The 19,607-nt window shown below is 47.7% G+C and overlaps 1 protein-coding gene across 1 annotated transcript; it reads right to left on the bottom strand.

The window, feature by feature from the left end:
• Window positions 1–9,181: 9,181 nt before the first annotated feature.
• LOC307064968 (serine/threonine-protein phosphatase 6 regulatory subunit 2-like) lies at window positions 9,182–12,334 on the bottom strand (the record flags this gene model as incomplete). The annotated part of the gene is given in 8 exon segments (XM_079721686.1): window positions 9,182–9,481; window positions 9,561–9,581; window positions 9,584–10,569; window positions 10,572–10,646; window positions 10,649–11,740; window positions 11,963–12,193; window positions 12,196–12,229; window positions 12,233–12,334. Coding segments are annotated over 8 exon segments (2,841 nt in total).
• Between the last annotated feature and the right edge of the window lie 7,273 nt (window positions 12,335–19,607).

Raw genomic sequence — 19,607 nt, 5'->3', positions numbered from 1 at the left:
GTCTTGTTCCTGATCTTAGTGGAAATGGTTTCAGTTTTTCACCATTGAGGACAATGTTGGCTGTGGGTTTGTCATATATGGCCTTTATTATGTTGAGGAAAGTTCCCTCTATGCCTACTTTCTGCAGGGTTTTTATCATAAGTGGGTGTTGAATTTTGTCGAAAGCTTTCTCTGCATCTATTGAGATGATCATATGGTTTTTCTCCTTCAACTTGTTAATATGGTGTATCACATTGATTGATTTGCGTATATTGAAGAATCCTTGCATTCCTGGAATAAACCCCACTTGATCATGGTGCATGATCCTTTTAATGTGCTGTTGGATTCTGTTTGCTAGTATTTTGTTGAGGATTTTTGCATCTATGTTCATCAGTGATATTGGCCTGTAGTTTTCTTTCTTTGTGACATCCTTGCCTGGTTTTGGTATCAAGGTGATGGTGGCCTCGTAGAATGAGTTTGGGAGTGTTCCTTCCTCTGATATTGTTTGGAAGAGTTTGAGAAGGATGGGTGTTAGCTCTTCTCTAAATGTTTGATAGAATTCGCCTGTGAAGCCATCTGGTCCTGGGCTTTTGTTTGATGGAAGATTTTTAATCACAGTTTCAATTTCAGTGCTTGTGATTGGTCTATTCATATTTTCTATTTCTTCCTGAGTCAGTCTTGGCAGGTTGTGCATTTCTAAGAATTTGTCCATTTCTTCCAGGTTGTCCATTTTATTGGCATAGAGTTGCTTATAGTAATCTCTCATGATCTTTTGTATTTCTGCAGTGTCAGTTGTTACTTCTCCTTTTTCATTTCTAATTCTATTGATTTGAGTCTTCTCCCTTCTTTTCTTGATGAGTCTGGCTAATGGTTTGTCAATTTTGTTTATCTTCTCAAAGAACCAGCTTTTAGTTTGGTTGATCTTTGCTATCGTTTCCTTCATTTCTTTTTCATTTATTTCTGATCTGATCTTTATGATTTCTTTCCTTCTGCTAACTTTGGGGGTTTTTTGTTCTTCTTTCTCTAATTGCTTTAGGTGCAGGGTCAGGTTGTTTACTCGAAATGTTTCCTGTTTCTTAAGGTGGGATTGTATTGCTATAAACTTCCCTCTTAGAACTGCTTTTGCTGCGTCCCATAGGTTTTGGGTCGTCGTGTCTCCATTTGCATTTGTTTCTAGGTATTTTTTAATTTCCTCTTTGATTTCTTCAGTGATCACTTCGTTATTGAGTAGTGTATTGTTTAGCCTCCATGTGTTTGTATTTTTTACAGATCTTTTCCTGTAATTGATGTCTAGTCTCATAGCATTGTGGTCGGAAAAGATACTTGATACAATTTCAATTTTCTTAAATTTACCAAGGCTTGATTTGTGACCCAAGATATGATCTATCCTGGAGAATGTTCCATGAGCACTTGAGAAAAATGTGTATTCTGTTGTTTTTGGATGGAATGTCCTATAAATATCAACTAAGTCCATCTTGTTTAATGTATCATTTAAAGCTTGTGCTTCCTTATTTATTTTCATTTTGGATGATCTGTCCATTGGTGAAAGTGGGGTGTTAGAGTCCCCTACTATGATTGCGTTACTGTCGATTTCCCCTTTTATGGCTGTTAGTATTTGCCTTATGTATTGAGGTGCTCCTATGTTGGGTGCATAAATATTTACAATTGTTATATCTTCTTCTTGGATCGATCCCTTTATCGTTATGTAGTGTCCTTCTTTGTCTCTTCTAATAGTCTTTATTTTAAAGTCTATTTTGTCTGATATAAGAATTGCTACTCCAGCTTTCTTTTGATTTCCATTTGCATGGAATATCTTTTTCCATCCCCTTACTTTCAATCTGTATGTGTCTCTAGGTCTGAAGTGGGTCTCTTGTAGACAGCATATATATGGGTCTTGTTTTTGTATCCATTCAGCCACTCTGTGTCTTTTGGTGGGAGCATTTAGTCCATTTACTTTTAAGGTAATTATTGATATGTATGTTCCTATTCCCATTTCCTTAATTGCTTTGGGTTCGTTATTGTAGGTATATTCCTTCTGTTGTGTTTCTTGCCTAGAGAAGTTCCTTTAGCATTTGTTGTAAAGCTGGTTTGGTGGTGCTGAACTCTCTCAGCTTTTGCTTGTCTGTAAACGTTTTAATTTCTCCATCAAATCTGAATGAGATCCTTGCTGGGTAGAGTAATCTTGGTTGCAGGTTTCTCTCCTTCATCACTTTAATTATGTCCTGCCACTCCCTTCTGGTTTGTAGAGTTTCTGCTGAGAGATCAGCTGTTAACCTGATGGGGATTCCCTTGTGTGTTATTTGTTGTTTTTCCCTTGCTGCTTTTAATATGATTTCTTTGTGTTTAATTTTTGACAGTTTGATTAATATGTGTCTTGGCGTATTTCTCCTTGGATTTATTCTGTATGGGACTCTCTGTGCCTCCTGGACTTGATTAACTATTTCCTTTCCCATATTAGGGAAGTTTTCAACTATAATCTCTTCAAATATTTTCTCAGTCCCTTTCTTTTTCTCTTCTTCTTCTGGAACCCCTATAATTCGAATGTTGGTGCGTTTAATGTTGTCCCAGAGGTCTCTGAGACTGTCCTCTGTTCTTTTCATTCTTTTTCCTTTATTTTGCTCTGCATCAGTTATTTCCACTATTTTATCTTCCACCTCACTTATCCGTTCTTCTGCCTCAGTTATTCTGCTATTGATCCCATCTAGAGTATTTTTCATTTCATTTATTGTGTTTTTAATCGATGCTTGATTCATCTTTAGTTCTTCTAGGTCCTTGTTAACTGTTTCTTGCATTTTGTCTATTCTATTTCCAAGATAATGGATCTTGGAAATAGAATCTTGGATCAGCTTTACTATCATTATTCTGAATTCTTTTTCAGGTAGACTGCCTATTACCTCTTCATTTGTTAGGTCTGGTAGGTTTTTATCTTGCTCCTTCACCTGCTGTGTGTTTTTCTGTCTTCTCATTTTGCTTATGTTACTGTGTTTGGGGTCTCCTTTTTGCAGGCTGCAGATTCGTAGTTCCCGTTGTTTTTGGTGTCTGTCCCCAGTGGCTAAGGTTGTTTCAGTAGGTTGTGTAGGCTTCCTGGTGGGGGGGACTAATGCCTGTGTTCTGGTGGTTGAGGCTCGATCTTGTCTTTCTGGTGGACAGGTCCACGTCTGGTGGTGTGTTTTGGGGGGCCTATGGCCTTATTATGTTTTTAGGTAGCCTCTCTGCTAATGGGTGGGGTTGTGTTCCTGCCTTGCTAGTTGCTTGGCATAGGGTGACCAGCACTGTAGCTTGCTGGTCGTTGACTGAAGCTGGGTGCTGGTGTTGAGAAGGAGATCTCTGGGAGATTTTCGCTGCTTGATATTATGTGGAGCTGGGAGGTCTCTTGTGGACCCGTGTCCTGAAGTTGGCTCTCCCACTTCAGAGGCACAGCACTGACTCCTGGCTGCAGCACCAAGAGCCTTTCATCCACCCGGCTCAGAATAACAGTGAGAAAAATTAGAAAGAAAGAATTAGTAGAAGAAAGAAAGAGAGAGGGAAAGAAAGGAAGAAGGGAAGAAAGGAAGGAAGGAAGAAAGAAAGAAAGGAGGGGGGGAGGGAGGAAGGATGGAAAGAAAGAAGGAAAGAAAGGAGGGAGGGAGGGAGGAATGAAAGCAAAAGGAAGAGTGAATGGAAGAAGGGAGGGAGGGAGGGAGGAAGGAAAGAAAGAAAGAAAGACAGGAGGGAGGGAGGGAGGAAGGAAAGAAAAAGAAAGTGGAAAGAAGAAGGGTGGGAGGGAGGGAGGGAGGAAAGAAAAAGAAAGAAGGAAAGGAGGAGCGGAGGGAGGGAGGGAGGAAGGGAAGGTAGGAAAAAAAGAAAGAGCAGGTAAAGTAAAATAGAATAAGGTATGAAATATAGTAGCGTTATTAAAATTAAAAAGTAATTATTGAAAAAAAAAAAAAGGACCGATAGAACCCTGGGACATATGGTGGAAGCAAAGCTATACAGAGAGAATCTTACACAGAAGATTACACATACACATTCACAAAAAGAGAGAAGGGGGAAAAATCAAAAATCTTGCTCTCCAAGTCCACCTCCTCAATTTGGGATAATTCGTTGTAAAAAGAGGAAAAGGGCGAGAAGTCTGAAATCTTGCTAAGTCCACCTCCTTAATTTGGGATAATTCGTTGTAAAAAGAGGAAAAAGGGGGGAAAGTCTTAAATCTTGTCCTCAAAGTCCACTTCCTCAATTTGGGATGATTCGCTGTCCATTCATGCACTCCACAGACGCAGGGCACATCAAATGGACCGTGGAGCTTTAATCTGCTGCCTCTGAGGCTGCACAGAGAGATTTCCCTGTCTCTGCTCTCACAACTCCCAGGTCTCAGCCTTGGACCTGGCCCCGCCTCTGCGCGGAGGTCGCCGGAGGGTGTCCATTCTTCGCTCAGACAGGACGGGTTTAAAGGAGCCGCTGATTCGGGGGCTCTGGCTCACTCAGGCAGAGGGGAGGGAGGGGCGCACAGGCGGCAGAGGCCGGCGTGACGTTGCAGCAGCCCGTGGCGCTCCGTGCGCTTTCCCGGGAAAGCCGTCCCCGGGTCCCGGGACCCCGGCAGTGGCGGGGTGCACAGGCCCCCCGGAAGGCGGGGCGGACAGTGACCCGCGCTCGCACACAGGCCCCGCGGCGGCGGCGGCGGCGGCGGCGGCGGCGGCGGCGGCGGCGGCGGCGGCGGCGGCGGCGGCGGCGGCGGCGGCGGCGGCGGCGGCGGCGGCGGCGGCGGCGGCGGCGGCGGCAGCCCCAGCGTCCCATGCCCGTCTCCGAGGTCCGCACCTTACCCGCGGCTCGCGCCTGTCTCCGGCGCTTCCCCAAGCAGCCCTCTTAATGCCCTCTCCTCGCGCACCAGGAAACAAAAGGGAAAAAAGTCTCTTGCCTCTTCGGTAGCTCCAGACCCTTTCCCCGGACTCCCTCCGGGCTAGCCGTGGTGCACTAACCCCTTCAGGCTCTCTTCCTGCCGCCAGCCCCAGTCCTCTCCCTGAGCTCTGACTGAAAGCCGATACCCGAGCCTCAGCTCCCAGCCCCGCCCGCCCCGGCGGCCGAGCAGACAAGCCTCTCGGCCTGGTGTGTGCCTGAGGGCACCGATCCTCTGTGCCAGAATCTCTCCGCTTTGCCCTCCACACCCCTGTTGCTGTGCTCTCCTCCGCTACTCCGAAGCCTTCCCCCTCCGCCACCTGCAGTCTCCGCCCGCGAAGGGGCTTGTAGTGTGTGGAAACCTTCCCTCCTTCACGGCTCCCTCCCACTGGTGTAGGTCCCGTCCCTATCCTATTGTCTCTGTTTATTCTTTTTTTCTTTTGCCCTACCCAGGTATGTGGGGAGTTTCTTGCCTTTTGGGGGGTCTGAGGTCTTCTGTCAGCGTTCAGTAGGTGTTCTGTAGGAGTTGTTCCACGTGTAGATGAATTTCTGATGTATCTGTGGGGAGGAAGGTGATCTCCGCGTCTTACTCTTCCGCCATCTTCCTCCGGGTCCAACATTAGGTTTTTTAGTAGCTAAAAACAAATTTTCAAGAGGGAGGAAATTCTACCTCACCTCATTATTTTTTACAAATTTAGATAAATGTAAACGCATGTGTGTGTGTGTGTGTGTGTGTGTGTTTTCAGTACGTGGGCCTCTCACTGTCGTGGCCTCTCCCGTTGTGGAGCACAGGCTCCGGACGCGCAGGCTCAGCGTCCATGGCTCACGGGCCCAGCCGCTCCGCGGCATGTGGGATCTTCCCGGACTGGGGCACGAACCCGTGTTTCCTGCATCGGCAGGCGGACGCCCAACCACTGTGCCACCAGGGAAGCCCTGTGTGTGTGTTTTAAATGAGGCTGTTGATATCTCTGCACAACCATAAATTAGTGGCATATCAAATTAAGGGAGACAGGGCTTCCTTGGTGGTGCAGTGGTTGAGAGTCCGCCTGCCGATGCCGGGGACACGGGTTCGTGCCCCGGTCTGGGAAGATCCCACATGCCCCGGAGTGGCTAGGCCCGTGAGCTATGGCCGCTGAGCCTGAGCATCCGGAGTCTGTGCTCCGCAATGGGAGAGGCCACAACAGTGAGAGGCCCGCGTACCGCAAAAAAAAAAAAAAAAAAAAATTAAGGGAGACATATCACCTTGACTGCAAACTTAACATTCCATAGGCAGGGAAGGGGAGTAGTTTCTATAATGGATAAATACATTTTGGTGAAATACAAAGCATAAATCAATGGCAATTTGGAATCATAATTATGTATTTAACATGTCTTAAGTATTTTAAATGGTCTATCTTCTATACCCATGTTTAAAAAAATAACTTTAGGGACTTCCTTGGTGGTGCAATGGTTAAGAATCCACCTGTCAATGCAGGGGACACGGGTTCGATCCCTGGTCCGGGAAGATCCCCCATGCCGCGGAGCAACTAAGCCTGTGTGCCACAACTCTTGAGCCTGCGCTCTAGAGCCCGCGAGCCACAACTACTGAAGCCCGCACTCCGTAGGGCCTGCATGCCACAGCTGCTGAGCCAGCGTGCTGCAACTACTGAAGGCCCTGTGCCTAGAGCCCGTGCTCCACGACGAGAAGCCACCGCAATGAGAAGCCCGCGCACCGCAACGAAGACCCAATGCAGCCAAAATAAATAAATAAACAATAAATTTAAAAAGTAACTTTATTAAAGCCTATTCTGCATATAATTTAATTCACCTTTTTCAAGTGTACAATTCAATGACATTTTTAAAAGTTTACCAAGTTGGGTAACCACCACCATAAATCAGTTTAAAAATATTTTCAGGAATTCCCTGGCGGTCCAGTGGTTAGGACTCTGTGCTTTCACTGCTGAGGGCCTGGGTTCAACCCCTGGTTGGGGAACTAAGATCCCACAAGCCGTGTGGTGTGGCCAAAAAAAATTTTTTTTTCATCACTCTAATAGGATCCCTCATGGCACATTTACTCTTTTTTTTTTTTTTTTTTTTACGCGGGCCTCTCACTGTTGTGGCCTCTCCCGTTGCGGAGCACAGGCTCCAGACGTGCAGGCTCAGCGGCCATGGCTCACGGGCCCAGCCGCTCCGTGGCATGTGGGATCTTCCCAGACCAGGGCACGAACCCGTGTCCCCTGCATCGGCAGGCAGACTCTCAACCACTGCGCCACCAGGGAAGCCCTGGCACGTTTACTCTTAATCCTGTTCTCCCACTCCTACCCCAGGCAACCACTAATCTACTCTTTGTCTCTATAGCTTTGCCTTCTCTGGATAGTTCCTATACATAGAATCATACAATATGAGGTCTCTTGTGTTTGACTTCTTTCACTGAGCATGCTTTTTGATGTTCATCCATGCCATAACATGTATTTTGTTCCTTTTAATTGTTGAATTGTATTCCATTGTATGGACATACCAGATTTTATCTATCCATTCTCCAGTTGATGGACATTTAGGATGTTTCCAATTTGGTTTCCTTTTTAGCTATTACATTATGGAATAATATTGCTAGGAACATTTGTGTGCAAGTCCTTATGTGGATATATATATGTTTTCATAGCTCTTGGGAGGACACCAAAGAGTGGAATTGCTGGGTCATATGGTAAATATATTTCAACCTTTTGAGAAACTTCCAGTTTTCTGAAGTGACTGTACCATTTTTTATTCCCATCAGGAATGTCTAAGGCTTCCTGTTTTAACACAACCTTGCCAACATTTGTTTTTATCTGTCTTTTGTTTTGGTGTGTGTTTTCTTTGGCCGACACGCGGGCACGAGGGATCTTAGTTCCCCGACCAGGGATCAAACCCCCGCCCCCTGCAGTGGAAGCGTGGAGTCTTAACCACTGGACCACCAGGGAAGTCCTTCTGTCTTTTTTTTGTTTTTAATGAATTTATTTATTTATTATTTATTTATCTGTGGCTTTGTTGGGTCTTCATTGCTGTGCGTCAGCTTTCTCTAGCTGCGGCGAGCAGGGGTTACTCTTTGTTGCAGTGCGCGGGCTTCTCATTACAGTGGCTTCTCTTGTTGCAGAGCACATGCTCTAGGCACAAGGGCTTCAGTAGTTGTGACTTGTGGGCTCTAGAGCGCAGGCTCAGTAGTTGTGGCGCACAGGCTTAGTTGCTCCATGTCATGTGGGATATTCCTGGACCAGGGATCGAACCAGTGTCCCTGCAATGGCAGGCAGATTCTTAACCACTGCAGCACCAGGGGAGTCTCTGTCTTTTTGATTATAGCCATTTTAGTGGGTGTGAAATGGTACCTCACCGTGGTTCTGATTTGCATGTCCCTAATCACGAATGATATTGAGCATCTTGTCATATGCTTATTAACGGGTTTTGTATCTTCCTATGTGAAATGTCTATTTAAATCTTTTGCCCATAGTTTGATTGGATTGTTTGTTTCTTAGTACTGAGGTGTAAGAGTTTGGCTATTCTCTTCTGGATATACACCATGCTGTCCTTTTTTTTTTTTTTAATTATTTTTTTTTTCGGTGAGAATAACAACTTTTATTGGGAGTTGTGGGATCTGGGTGCCCTGTCAGATTATCAGAACAGTAACATGAGATAACTCTGCACACCCCCAGGACAGCTTGTCCCTGCCCTCCACGGCAGGTGCAGGGTTAGCCCCCCACCCCCAGGCACTGCTGGGCCCTCCGCACCCCGTCCTGCAGCCCGTGGCCAGCTCCTGCCAGGCGCCCCCACTGCCCACTGCGGAGGGAAGCCTGGGACACCCTGCCAGGCTGCGGGGGGCTCGTTTTATTTTTAAGTCAGTCAAGTTTGCAGCCCGGCTCAAGGCCAGCTCCCAGGGCCACCAGGCAGCTAAAACCCTGTCTGGCCAGCCCAGCTCCAGACCAACATTTGTCCCCAGAGCCTCGGAGACCCTCTCCTGCGCTGGATAAAAAGTGCAAACATGTGGCTCTATCTGCGTTTTTTAAATAATGGATAAAAACAGGCTCAGAGCCTGTGGCGCCCAGCCCAGCCCTCGGTCCTCGCAGCGTCTGGAGTCACGGCCCCCCCCAGGCAGAGCCCCCGTCTGAGGCCTTATTGCTGTGCATGAGGCTGGACCCTCGAGGCCCACCCAGAGTCAGGCAGGAGAAATGCAGGCTGGGCCGTCTGACTGGTTCCAACTGCCAGCTTTACCAATGCAGCATTTATTTTTAAATTAAATTAAATTAAATTAAAAAACACGAAGTGCGTCACCAGGTAGTTTTCTTGGCTGGGGCGCCAAAGCTGGGTGGCAGCAGCAGCATCACATAAGGCCATTTAAGGCAGCTCCTGCAGGCAGCGGCCCGTCAGTCTGCCTGTCCTTTGTCACTGTCCCTAGGGCAGCTGCCGTGGAGACAGCTGGGCCAGCTGGGGCTGCAGTGGTGACGGCCACAGCCAGCACAGGAGAGACTGCCAGGGTGGCCAGGGAGGGACCGGTGTTGCTTGGTACTGTGGTGGCTGCCATGGCAGCCTCAGGAAGGACGGCCACGACCGGGGCAGAGGTCACTTCCACAGGCTCAAGGGAGGCCAGATCTGGAGGCGTGCTGGTGGCGCACTCAGTCCACTCTGTGGGCCACACAGGGCCCAGGGCCCTTCCCTGGACACCTCACAGGCCACATCTGTCCACAACACTCCCGCCCACACCTGGGGACTGACACGGGAGGCAGGGGGCGGCCTCCTGACCGGGACCCATACTAACAGCCTCCGAGGCAACAGCCGCCATCTGCTTGTCCTCACAGCTCTTGGAGGCCACCAGGGGCGCCTTCCTGGTAACACATGCATTCCAGGCACCCGGAGTGGTCGGGCCAAGGGTTCTCTCTGGGCCCTGGTTCAGGCCACCCTGGGCATCACCATGACCTCTGTCCACCGGGGAGCTGCACCTGGGCCCCGACTCAGAGCAGCAGAAAGGCTGGAAGCCAGCAAACTTGGCCCAGCCTTTCTCCTCTGGAGCCAAGGCACTGGGGGAGCTGGCCACCCACACACTGGAACCCACGCCCATCGCCACTGCCGGTGCTGGGACTGAGGCCATGGAATTCTCCGGCTCATCAAACACCGTCCACGGGGCACCTGCTTCTGAGCCACCCTCAACACGAGGACCTTCCTTCTGGGCGGCAGCCCAAGGGGCACCCGCCCGAGCCGTGTCCCTGTCTGCTCTCGAGCTCTCCTCCCCACCCTGGCCTCGGCGCTCCGGGTCGTCCTTCCGGAAGCTCTCTGAAGCATGAGGGCCCCCAAACCTGGCTCTGGTCACTTGGGCCACACGGTGTGCCTCCTCGTCCTCCCAGAGGTCGTCGTCCTTGTCGAAGGGCTGGATGTGGTCACTGAAACAGGCCTCCAACAGAGCGGCACCGGGGCTGTCGACGCTGAAGTTGATCTCCACGATCCTGTCAAATGGGGCGTTGACGCTGTTGTCCTGCTCAGCAAACTCCTTGTTGCTGAAGCCAAACTGGTCCACGAAGGTGGCTGTCATCTGCTGGACCTGGTACTCGGAGAAAGCCTGCTGAAGGGACAGCTCATTAGGGAAAACGCCCTCCACGTCCTCTTCCTCACCTGAGGGGTGAAGATGGTGGGTGCTAACCAGGTCCACCGCGTTCCTGTGGTTGGCCTCCATCAGCGTCTCCTCCACAAAGCTCTCCCAGCGCCCGCGGCAGTCCCAGGGAGCCCTCGGATGACCTCGCTGAGCTGGGTCTGCATGGGGCCCCCCTCCAGGTTCTGCACCACCGTGTTGGCGATCGGGTGAGGTGTCCCATGTTCCCGCGCCTCATGCCACCCGCTGCCTGTGTGTGGTCACTGGCTTCCCAGGCCTCCAGGATCCTCTGGACCAGGCAACACTTCTGGAACAGGTGGGCCACCATCGTGCTCTCGGGGCGGCTGGCGGCAGGCTGGGGGGTCTCTGGGTCCCTGACGGAGGGTGGAGGCTCCACCCCGTCCTCAGGTCCACTGGCCAGAGCCCTGTCCACCCGGGCAGTGTGGGACAGGATGGCGGCCATGCACAGCTCCACTTGGAAGTGCAGGAAGTTATTCCAGGAGTACTTACCAAACAGGTCCAGCAGCAAGCCCATGGTGTTGAGCCGGCAGAGCTCCTGGTTGATGCTGGGCATGTCTGTGTGCAGCAAAGCGGCCACGAGGCGGGCTCTGTGCGGGTTGGCTTTACCCAGGGGCTCCTCCAGCACGCTGATGGTGGTCAGGATCGCTGTTTTCTTTGGCGGGCTGAGCAGAAGCTGGTGGAAGTCCTTCAGCCATGGCTCGATGCCACGCAGGATGCTGGAGCTGATGGCACACAGCCTGTCCAGTCCCTGGGAGCAGGAGTCCAGCAAGCCCTCCATCCCCGCCCTCCTGGGCTCAAGCAAGGTCAGTAACACCTGGGTCCCACTGACGAGGCAGAGCTCAGTCTGGGCTCCGTCAAACATGTTCTTCAGCAGCTGCTCCATGCAGTCCTGTGACTCCAGCACCGTGAGGAGGGGGTCTGGCTCCGGAGGCTCCTGCAGCTGGCTGCCCTGCTCCCTGCCCAGCCTGACGATGTCGCAGAGCGTCTGAGAAGCGTTGGACTGCCTATCTTCATCCTGACTCACATGGATCAATTCCACGAGTCTCTGGATGATCTTCTCTTCATTAAGCCAGTGCAGGACCTCCTGCCGGAGCCCCGTGGGCTCTACGCAGCTGACCAGGTGCAGCAGCAGGTCCATGAGGGCCGAGGTGCCGATGTGCTTCAATACCAGGCTGAGGAACTTGTCCTTCTTCCTCAAGAACACAATCACCTGTTCAGTTCTTCTTGCAATGAGACTGCCAATGGTCTTGCTGAAAAAACTGGCGAGGAGGGGCTTCCCTGGTGGCGCAGTGGTTGAGAGTCTGCCTGCTGATGCAGGGGACATGGGTTCGTGCCCCGGTCCGGGAAGATCCCACATGCCACGGAGCGGCTGGGCCCGTAAGCCATGGCCACTGAGCCTGCGCGTCCGGAGCCTGTGCTCCGCAACGGGAGAGGCCACAACAGTGAGAGGCCCGCGTACCGCAAAAAAAAAAAAAAAAAAAAAAAAAAAAAAGTAAAAACTGTCGAGGAGAGGATTGAGGGGCGGCTCACAGTTCAAGAAGTCGTAAAGAAGGTTGAGCCAAGTCTCGTCTCCTGCCAGCCGGTCGTTGATCTGTGGCACGTCACACGTCAGCAGCTCACAGGCTGTATTTGGGTACTTGAAGTGGACCTTCTCTTCCATGTCCAGGGCCGGGTCCTGTGTGACGAGGCTCACCAGCTCCTCCAGCTCCTCCATGCTCTGCTGCCTGCACAGAAGTCCAGCAGCTTCCGGTTCTGGGCCCTGCACTCCTACAAGATGTCATCTTCGTCCATTAACTCTCGCAGCGTCACGTCCTCCTTATCCAGCAGCTTGTTGACGTGGGACGTGGTGTTCAAGTCAAACTTCCAGAACATGGTGACGGCCACAGAGCAGTGTATTTGGGGAGAAGCTTCGAGAACAAGTTGAGGAGTGGCTGTCCTTCTATGACACTGGAGAGATTTCACGAAACAATCTTCATGTCATGAAGGAGGTGTTCAGGCAGGGGAAGCAGCTGCCGAGATTACTAGGAAGCGGCATCTTCTAGACTCTTATCCAACAGCCAAATGAGAGGAACTTCAAGTTCTGCCTCTTCATTTTTTTCTGGTTAGCATAACCATCAGACAGAAGGCAGCTTCCAAAGAGAAATGTTGTCCATGTAATCATGCAGTTCCATGAACAGAGCCCTGTAAACTGAGGACAAGGAGCACCCTCCGCATAGAGCTGCTGTGAGGATGAACTGAGCTACCCGATGAGGAGCCCAGAACAGGGGCTGGCACACTTTCTCCTCAGAGGTCCTGACTTCTGTGGAAACTCCTTGTTTAAATTTTGTATTTAGGCAAAATATAAAAACATTTGGGATTTTCTCTTGTAGTATATGCAACTTTAAGAAAAATTTTTTCATTCAGTAGATTTATAATCTCTTCATCTGCCCCGCGGGCCGGGCATTGCGGCGGCTCCTCGGGGGCCTGGGTGAAGGCCAGGGCGCGGGCGGGCGGCCTGGGGTGGGCCGCGAGCACATGGGCCCGGCCGGGCGATGCGGCCACGGACACGGCGCCCGCAGACTCAGCGCGGCGGGCCGGCGGCTCGGGACCGGCGGCTCGGGACCTGCTTGGGCCGTGGGCGGCGCTCCGGTCGCTCCAAAATGGCGGCGGCGGGGGCCGGGCGCGCCCATGCTGTTCTTAAGTAGAATTGCCTCTTACACACAACTATACTATGGTCTTGGATCTCCCTCTCAGAATCATGTGCTATCCTTGACATCTTTGGTAGTGTAGTCTAGTTTTTCCTAATAACGTTGATATGTGCTATGAAAGCCTAGAAATTTTTATTGAATATATGGTGTGTATAATATTAAAATTAAAAATAATTTTAGAAGTACATTGTCTCTATTAGTTTCCTATGGCTGCTGTTACAAATTACCACAAATTTAGTGGCTTACAACAGAAAGTTATTCTCTTACAGTTCCAGAGGCCAGAATTCCGGAAGCCAGAGTCTTATAGAGCTAAAATCAAGGTGTTAGCAAGGCTCCTGAAGCAGCCTTTTGGAGGGCCCAGGAAAGAATCTTCTGCTTTTTTCTTCCAGTTTCTGGTAGCTGCCTACATGAATCACTCCAATCTCTGCTTCCATAGTTGAATTCCTTCTCTTTTGTTGTCATATCTCACTCTGCCTCCTTCTTATGAGGACCTTTGTAATTACATGTAGGGTCTGCCCAGATAATCCAAGATAATCGCCCCATCTAAAGGTTCATACCCTAAGTCACATCTGCAAAGTCCCTTTGGCCATGTAAGGTAACATTCACAGGTTCCAGAGATTAGGACCTGGATATTTTTGGGGACCACTTGTCAGCCCCCCTGGATGTTGTCCAATAGAAATATAATATAGTGTGTGGGATTTCCCTGGTGGTCCAGTGGTTAATACTCCGTGCTCCCAATGCAGGGGGCACAGGTTAAAACCCTGGTCGGGGAACTAAGATCCCACATGCCACACCATGTGGCCAAAAGTTAAAAATAAATAAATAAATAAAAAGAAATATAGTGTGAGACAAGCCACGTATGTAGTTTTTAATTTTTTAATAGTCACATTAAGAAAAAGTAAAATGAGACAGGTAAAATTAATTTTAATAATATATTCATTTAACCCAATATACCCAAAAGATCATGTCAACATGTAATCAAAAGAAAAACTATTAGTGAGATACATTGCATTCTTTTTTTCATGCTGAGTCTTTGAAATCTGGTGTTTTTTTACACCAGGACATTGCACTTCAGGCTAGCCACATTTCCAGTGCTTGAGACCCACGAGTGACTGGCAGCTACTGTACTGGACAGCATGGCCAACTACTGTACTGGAAAGTCACTGTAATAACTGTTCAGAAAACACTTACAACATGGCTCTTCTATTTTCAATACTTACATAAAAGAATCTGTACAAATTTGTGACTGATCATTAAACAGTAGTCAAGATACTCTTAAAAAAGAACGAAGTGGGAGGGACTTGCCCTACAGATATCAAAATTTGTTATAAAGCTACAGACTGTGTAGTATTGTGCAAAGATGAACAAATAATAGAACAGAGGGTCCAGAAAGAAACCCATGCACATATGGACACTTGATTTATGACAAATGTGGCTCTGCAGAGCAGTGGGGAAACAGCAGTCTTTTCAACAAATGGTGCTGGGATAACAATCTCCAAATGGAATAAAATATGAATCATGACCCCAGTATAAACAAACATCATCTCCTGGTGGATGCTAGCCTTAAATGAGATAGGCCAAACGATAATACTTTTCAGAAGATAGAATAAGAGAGGATTGGGGCTTACCTGGTGGTTCAGTGGTTAGGAATCCACCTGCCAATGCAGGGGACACGGGTTCGATCCCTGGTCTGGGAAGATCCCACATGCCGTGGAGCAACTAATCCCATGCGCTGCAACTACTGAGCCTGCGCTCTAGAGCCCACGTGCCACAACTACTGAAACCCCTGCGCCTAGAGGCCGTGATCCGCAACAACAGAAGGCACCGCAATGAGAAGTCCCTGCACCGCAGAGAAGAGTAGCCCCCGCTCGCCGCAACTAGAGAAAGCCCATGTGCAGCAACGAAAACCCAATGCAACCAAAAATAAATAAATAAGTAATAAAATAAAATAAAAGAATGAGAGAGGATCTTTGTGATCTGAGGGTGGGAAATTTTTAAAAAACATGGAAAAAGCACTAAACATATTAACAATTACATTAAATTTAAGAACATCTTTTCATCAAAGACACTATTAAGAGGGTAAACAAATTTCCAACATATTACATGCCAAAAAGTTAATATCCAGAATAAAGAACTACAAACCAATAAGGAAAAGTCTAATAGAAAAATATGCGAGAGACTTGAGCAGGCATCTGACGGAGGATATCCAAATGGCCAATCAACATATAAAAACGTGTTCAACCTCATTTAGAGTCACAGAGATGCAGATTATACCTGCACTGAGATAGCAACATAAATTCATCAGGATGGCTAAACAGGCAGACAACCTTAAGAGTTGGTGAGGATATGGAACAAGGGGAACACTCATACCCTGTTGGTGGGAGTAAAAATTAGTACAACCACTGTGGCATTATCTAGTCAGGTTGAACAGCTTCTATGACCCAGCAATTCAACTCCTAGCTGTATATTCAACAAAAATGCATACAATATGCACCATTTTCATAGTATCATATTTGAAATAGCCTAAAACTGGAAGCAATCCAAATATCCTTCAACAGTAGAATGGGTAAGTTGTGGTATATTTCTAAAATGGAAATCTATATGAAAATGAATAAACTATAGGTATATGAAATAACATGAATGCATGCTTTATTTTTATTTTTTATAATAAATTTATTTATTTTATTTATTTATTTTTGGCTGTGTTGGGTCTTCGTTGCTGCGTGCAGCCTTTCTCTAGTTGCAGCAAGCAGGGGCTACTCTTCGTTGCACTGCGCAGGCTACTCATTGCAGTGGCTTCTCTCGTTGTGGAGCACGGGCTCTAGGCATGTGGGCTTCCGTAGTTGTGGCACGCGGGCTCAGCAGTTGTGGCTCACGGGCTCTAGAGCACAGGCTCAGTAGTTGTGGTGCTCGGGCTTAGTTGTTCCGCGACATGTGGGATCTTCCCGGACCAGGGATCGAACCTGTGTCCCCTGCATTGGCAGGCGATTCTCAACCACTGCGCCACCAGGGAAGCCCTGAATGCATGCTTTAAAAGCCAGACATAACAAAGAATATATTCTGTCCCATTCCATTCTCATAAAATTAAAAAATGGGCAAAATTAAATGATTGTGCATTATTCACAATAGCCAAAAGATGGAAACAACTGAAGTGTCCATCAACAGATGAATGGGGGACTTCCCTGGTGGGGCAGTGGTTAAGAATCAACCTGCCAATGCAGGAGACACAGGTTCAAGCCCTGGCCCGGGAAAATCCCACGTGCCACGGAGCAATTAAGCCCGTGCGCCACAACTACTGAGCCTGTGCTCTAGAGCCCATGAGCCACAGCTACTGAGCTCATGCGCTGCAACTACTGAAGGCCGTGCACCTAGAGCTCGTGCACCGCAACGAAGAGTAGCCCCTGCTCGCTGCAACTAGAGAAAGCCCGCGCACAGCAACGAAGACCCAATGCAGCCAAAAAAAGAAGTATCTACAAATATTGTACATGAGATTCCTAGAACAGGCAAATTCATAGAGACAGAAAGTGGATTAGAAGTTACCAGGGGGACTTCCCTGGTGGTGCACTGGTAAAGAATCCGCCTGCCAATGCAGGTGACACGGGTTCAAGCCCTGGTCCCGGAAGATCCACATGCCGTGGAGCAACTAAGCCCGTGCGCCACAACTACTGAGCCTGTGCTCTAGAGCCCATGAGCTACAACTACTGAAGCCTGCACACCTAGAGCCCGTGCTCCACAACAAGAGAAGTCACCGCAATGAGAAGCCCGAGCAGTGCAATGAAGAGTAGCCCCCACTCACCACAACTAGAGAAAGCCCGCGCACAGCAACGAAGACCCAACGCAGCCACAAATTAATTAATTAATTAAAAAAAAAAAGTTACCAGGGGCTGCGGAAAGGTGGAAATGCGGCGTAATTGCTTAATGGTTATAGAGTTTCTATTTGGGGTGAAAAAAATGTTTTGGAAATTATATGGTAGTGATGTTTGCACAACATTGTGAATGTAATTAATGGCACTGAATTGTGCACTCAAAAATGGTTAAAATGACAAATTTCATGTTCTATATATTTTACCACAATCTTAAAAAGTTAATAATGGAATATATTGAAAACCATTGCATTGTACACTTTAAATGGGTGAATTGTATGGTATGTGAATTATATCCCAATAAAGGTTTTTTGAAAACCTAAATGATTGTTTTTAGGATTCATATTTAGGTGGTAAAACAATAAAGAAAAAGCAAGTAAATGGTTACGATAAATATCAGGACAGTAGGACAGTGGTTACTTTGTGAGGGTTGAAGGAGTCTATGACCAGCAAGCAGTATTATGGGGGATTTCTGGGGTGAAGGCAATGTCCTTTTTCTTGAACTGGGTTGTTGTTGCAGGGGGGTTTCATTTTATGATAATCCATTGAAATATACATTTATGTTTAGTACATTTTAAATATGTGGATTATTTTTCACAATGTTTTTTTTCTAAATTTAAAATTCAGCAAGGGCACTTCCCTGGCACTCCAGCAGTTAAGACTCCTTGCTTCCAATGCAGGGGACACGAGTCTGATCCCTGGTCGGGGATCCCACATGCTGCGCGGCCAAAAAGTAAAAATAACTTAAAAAGTTTAAAATAATAAAATTTAGCAAGAACAAAGTATTGGGGGGTTGATGTGGATGGGTCGTTGAGTAGATAAGAAGTGTTTGTTAACCAATTGAGCAGAGGGGGTAAGAGAGTTCTATGCGGACAGAGCAGCATGGGAAAGTCCCTGAAGCACAAAAGAGTATGGTGAACCTGAGGAACAGAAAGCCCAATTCTGACAGGGCTTAGAGAACAAGAGGAAAGAGGTGTGTGTGACATGAAGTCCAGAGACTGGGCAGAGGTCAGATGGCAGAAGGCTGGGGAAGCCATATGGAGGTGTTTTAAACCTTGTCCTAAGGGACCAGTGGGATGTCATTGAGGGGTTTTAAAGCAGCAAAGTGACCTGCTCAAATCAGTTAGCAGGTCTGTCTGCCTGGAGTGCAGGGCATGGATTGGACAGGCTCAGGGGAAGGAGCCAGGAGACTAGTTGGGAAGCTGTTTCAATAATCCTGAGGGTTGATGGAAGCTTGGACTAGGGTAGAGACAGTGAAGAGGTGAGAAATGCAGCATCCTTGTGCCCTGTGTACATTTAACAACTATATGCAGCATTATCTCACTTTTTTTTTTTTTTTTTAAGATCAACAGGTTTATTGAAAGACAAGAGCAGAGCCCCTCCTCTCCCCCTGAGGTCCTGGCAGCACTGGCCTCAGGCTCTGAGCTTCCACATGTCCTGCAGCTGGAGAGAGTGCTATCTCATTTTTGTATGTAGTTGAAAATACTTTAATGTTATATTGTATACCCTATTATATACTGTACATTACTATACACTGGCTTATACATACATAGTTGCACATACATTTTGTTTACAGAGTTGTGCACACAAAACCATGGCTGCTGTATTTATTTATTTTTTTTTAACTTTTGGCCCTACGGTGCCGCATGAGGGATCTTAGTTCCCCGACCAGGGATTCAACCTGTGCCCCCTGCAGTGGAAGTGCCAAGTCTTAACCACTGGACCGCCAGGGAAGTCCCATGACTGCTGTATTTTATGAGTGATTTAAGGGATTTCCAAAGGTTATGTTGACTATGTAACTTTTGCCTTATGTACTGACTTTAGAACCTAACCTTGGTATAAGGTGCAACTCCATTGTTGCTGGATGTAAGAGATATTTAGGAGATTTGGTGACTGATTGGAATAGAAGGGAGAAGGAGAGGGGCTAATTAAATGACACTCCCAGGTCTGTTGCCTAAATACCTGAGTAGATGGTGGTTCTGTTTATTGAGATGGGGTTTACAGGGGTAGGGAGATTTGGAGGGTAGAGATGATGAGCTCCTGTCAAAAATGCAGAAAAAGGTTGACAGATTGAATAGTGAACACCCATATGCCCACCACCCAGATTCTACAGGTCACTTATTGCTACATTTTCTTTTTCACATCTCCCCATTTACCCAGAGGAATTCATTTTTGAACAAGCTGAATTTGTGCTAAGGGACTTCCAAGTGTCGTGTCTAGAAGGACATTCAAAGAGCAGGCTACACATGCTGCCTCCTCTTTTTCACCTCCCATTCACAATCAATTCCCTAGAATTTGGCTTTTGACATCTTCCTCCTGAAGGTGCCTTTCCCTAAGGACACTGACTACTGAGGACTCCAAAACTGAACACTCATCATCCTCCTGTAAAACTTGCTCCTCATCCTGCATATCCTTACCCAAACCTCAAACTTGAGAGTCTTCCTAGACATCTCCTGTAGCAAAGAGGTTCTGTCAATCCCATCTCCTAAATGTCTTTAAAAGATGTCCCTTCCCTTTTCACCCTCTCTACCATTAACAAAGTTCTGGATTTCAGAGTTTCTCAGTTTTATTGATATTGAAGAATTACAATTTCAA

The sequence above is a fragment of the Hyperoodon ampullatus genome (assembly GCF_949752795.1).
Source record: "Hyperoodon ampullatus genome assembly, chromosome: 2".
NCBI lineage: Eukaryota > Metazoa > Chordata > Mammalia > Artiodactyla > Ziphiidae > Hyperoodon > Hyperoodon ampullatus.
Note: the sequence above shows the minus strand (reverse complement) of the source record. Positions and strands in the feature narration are given on the sequence as shown.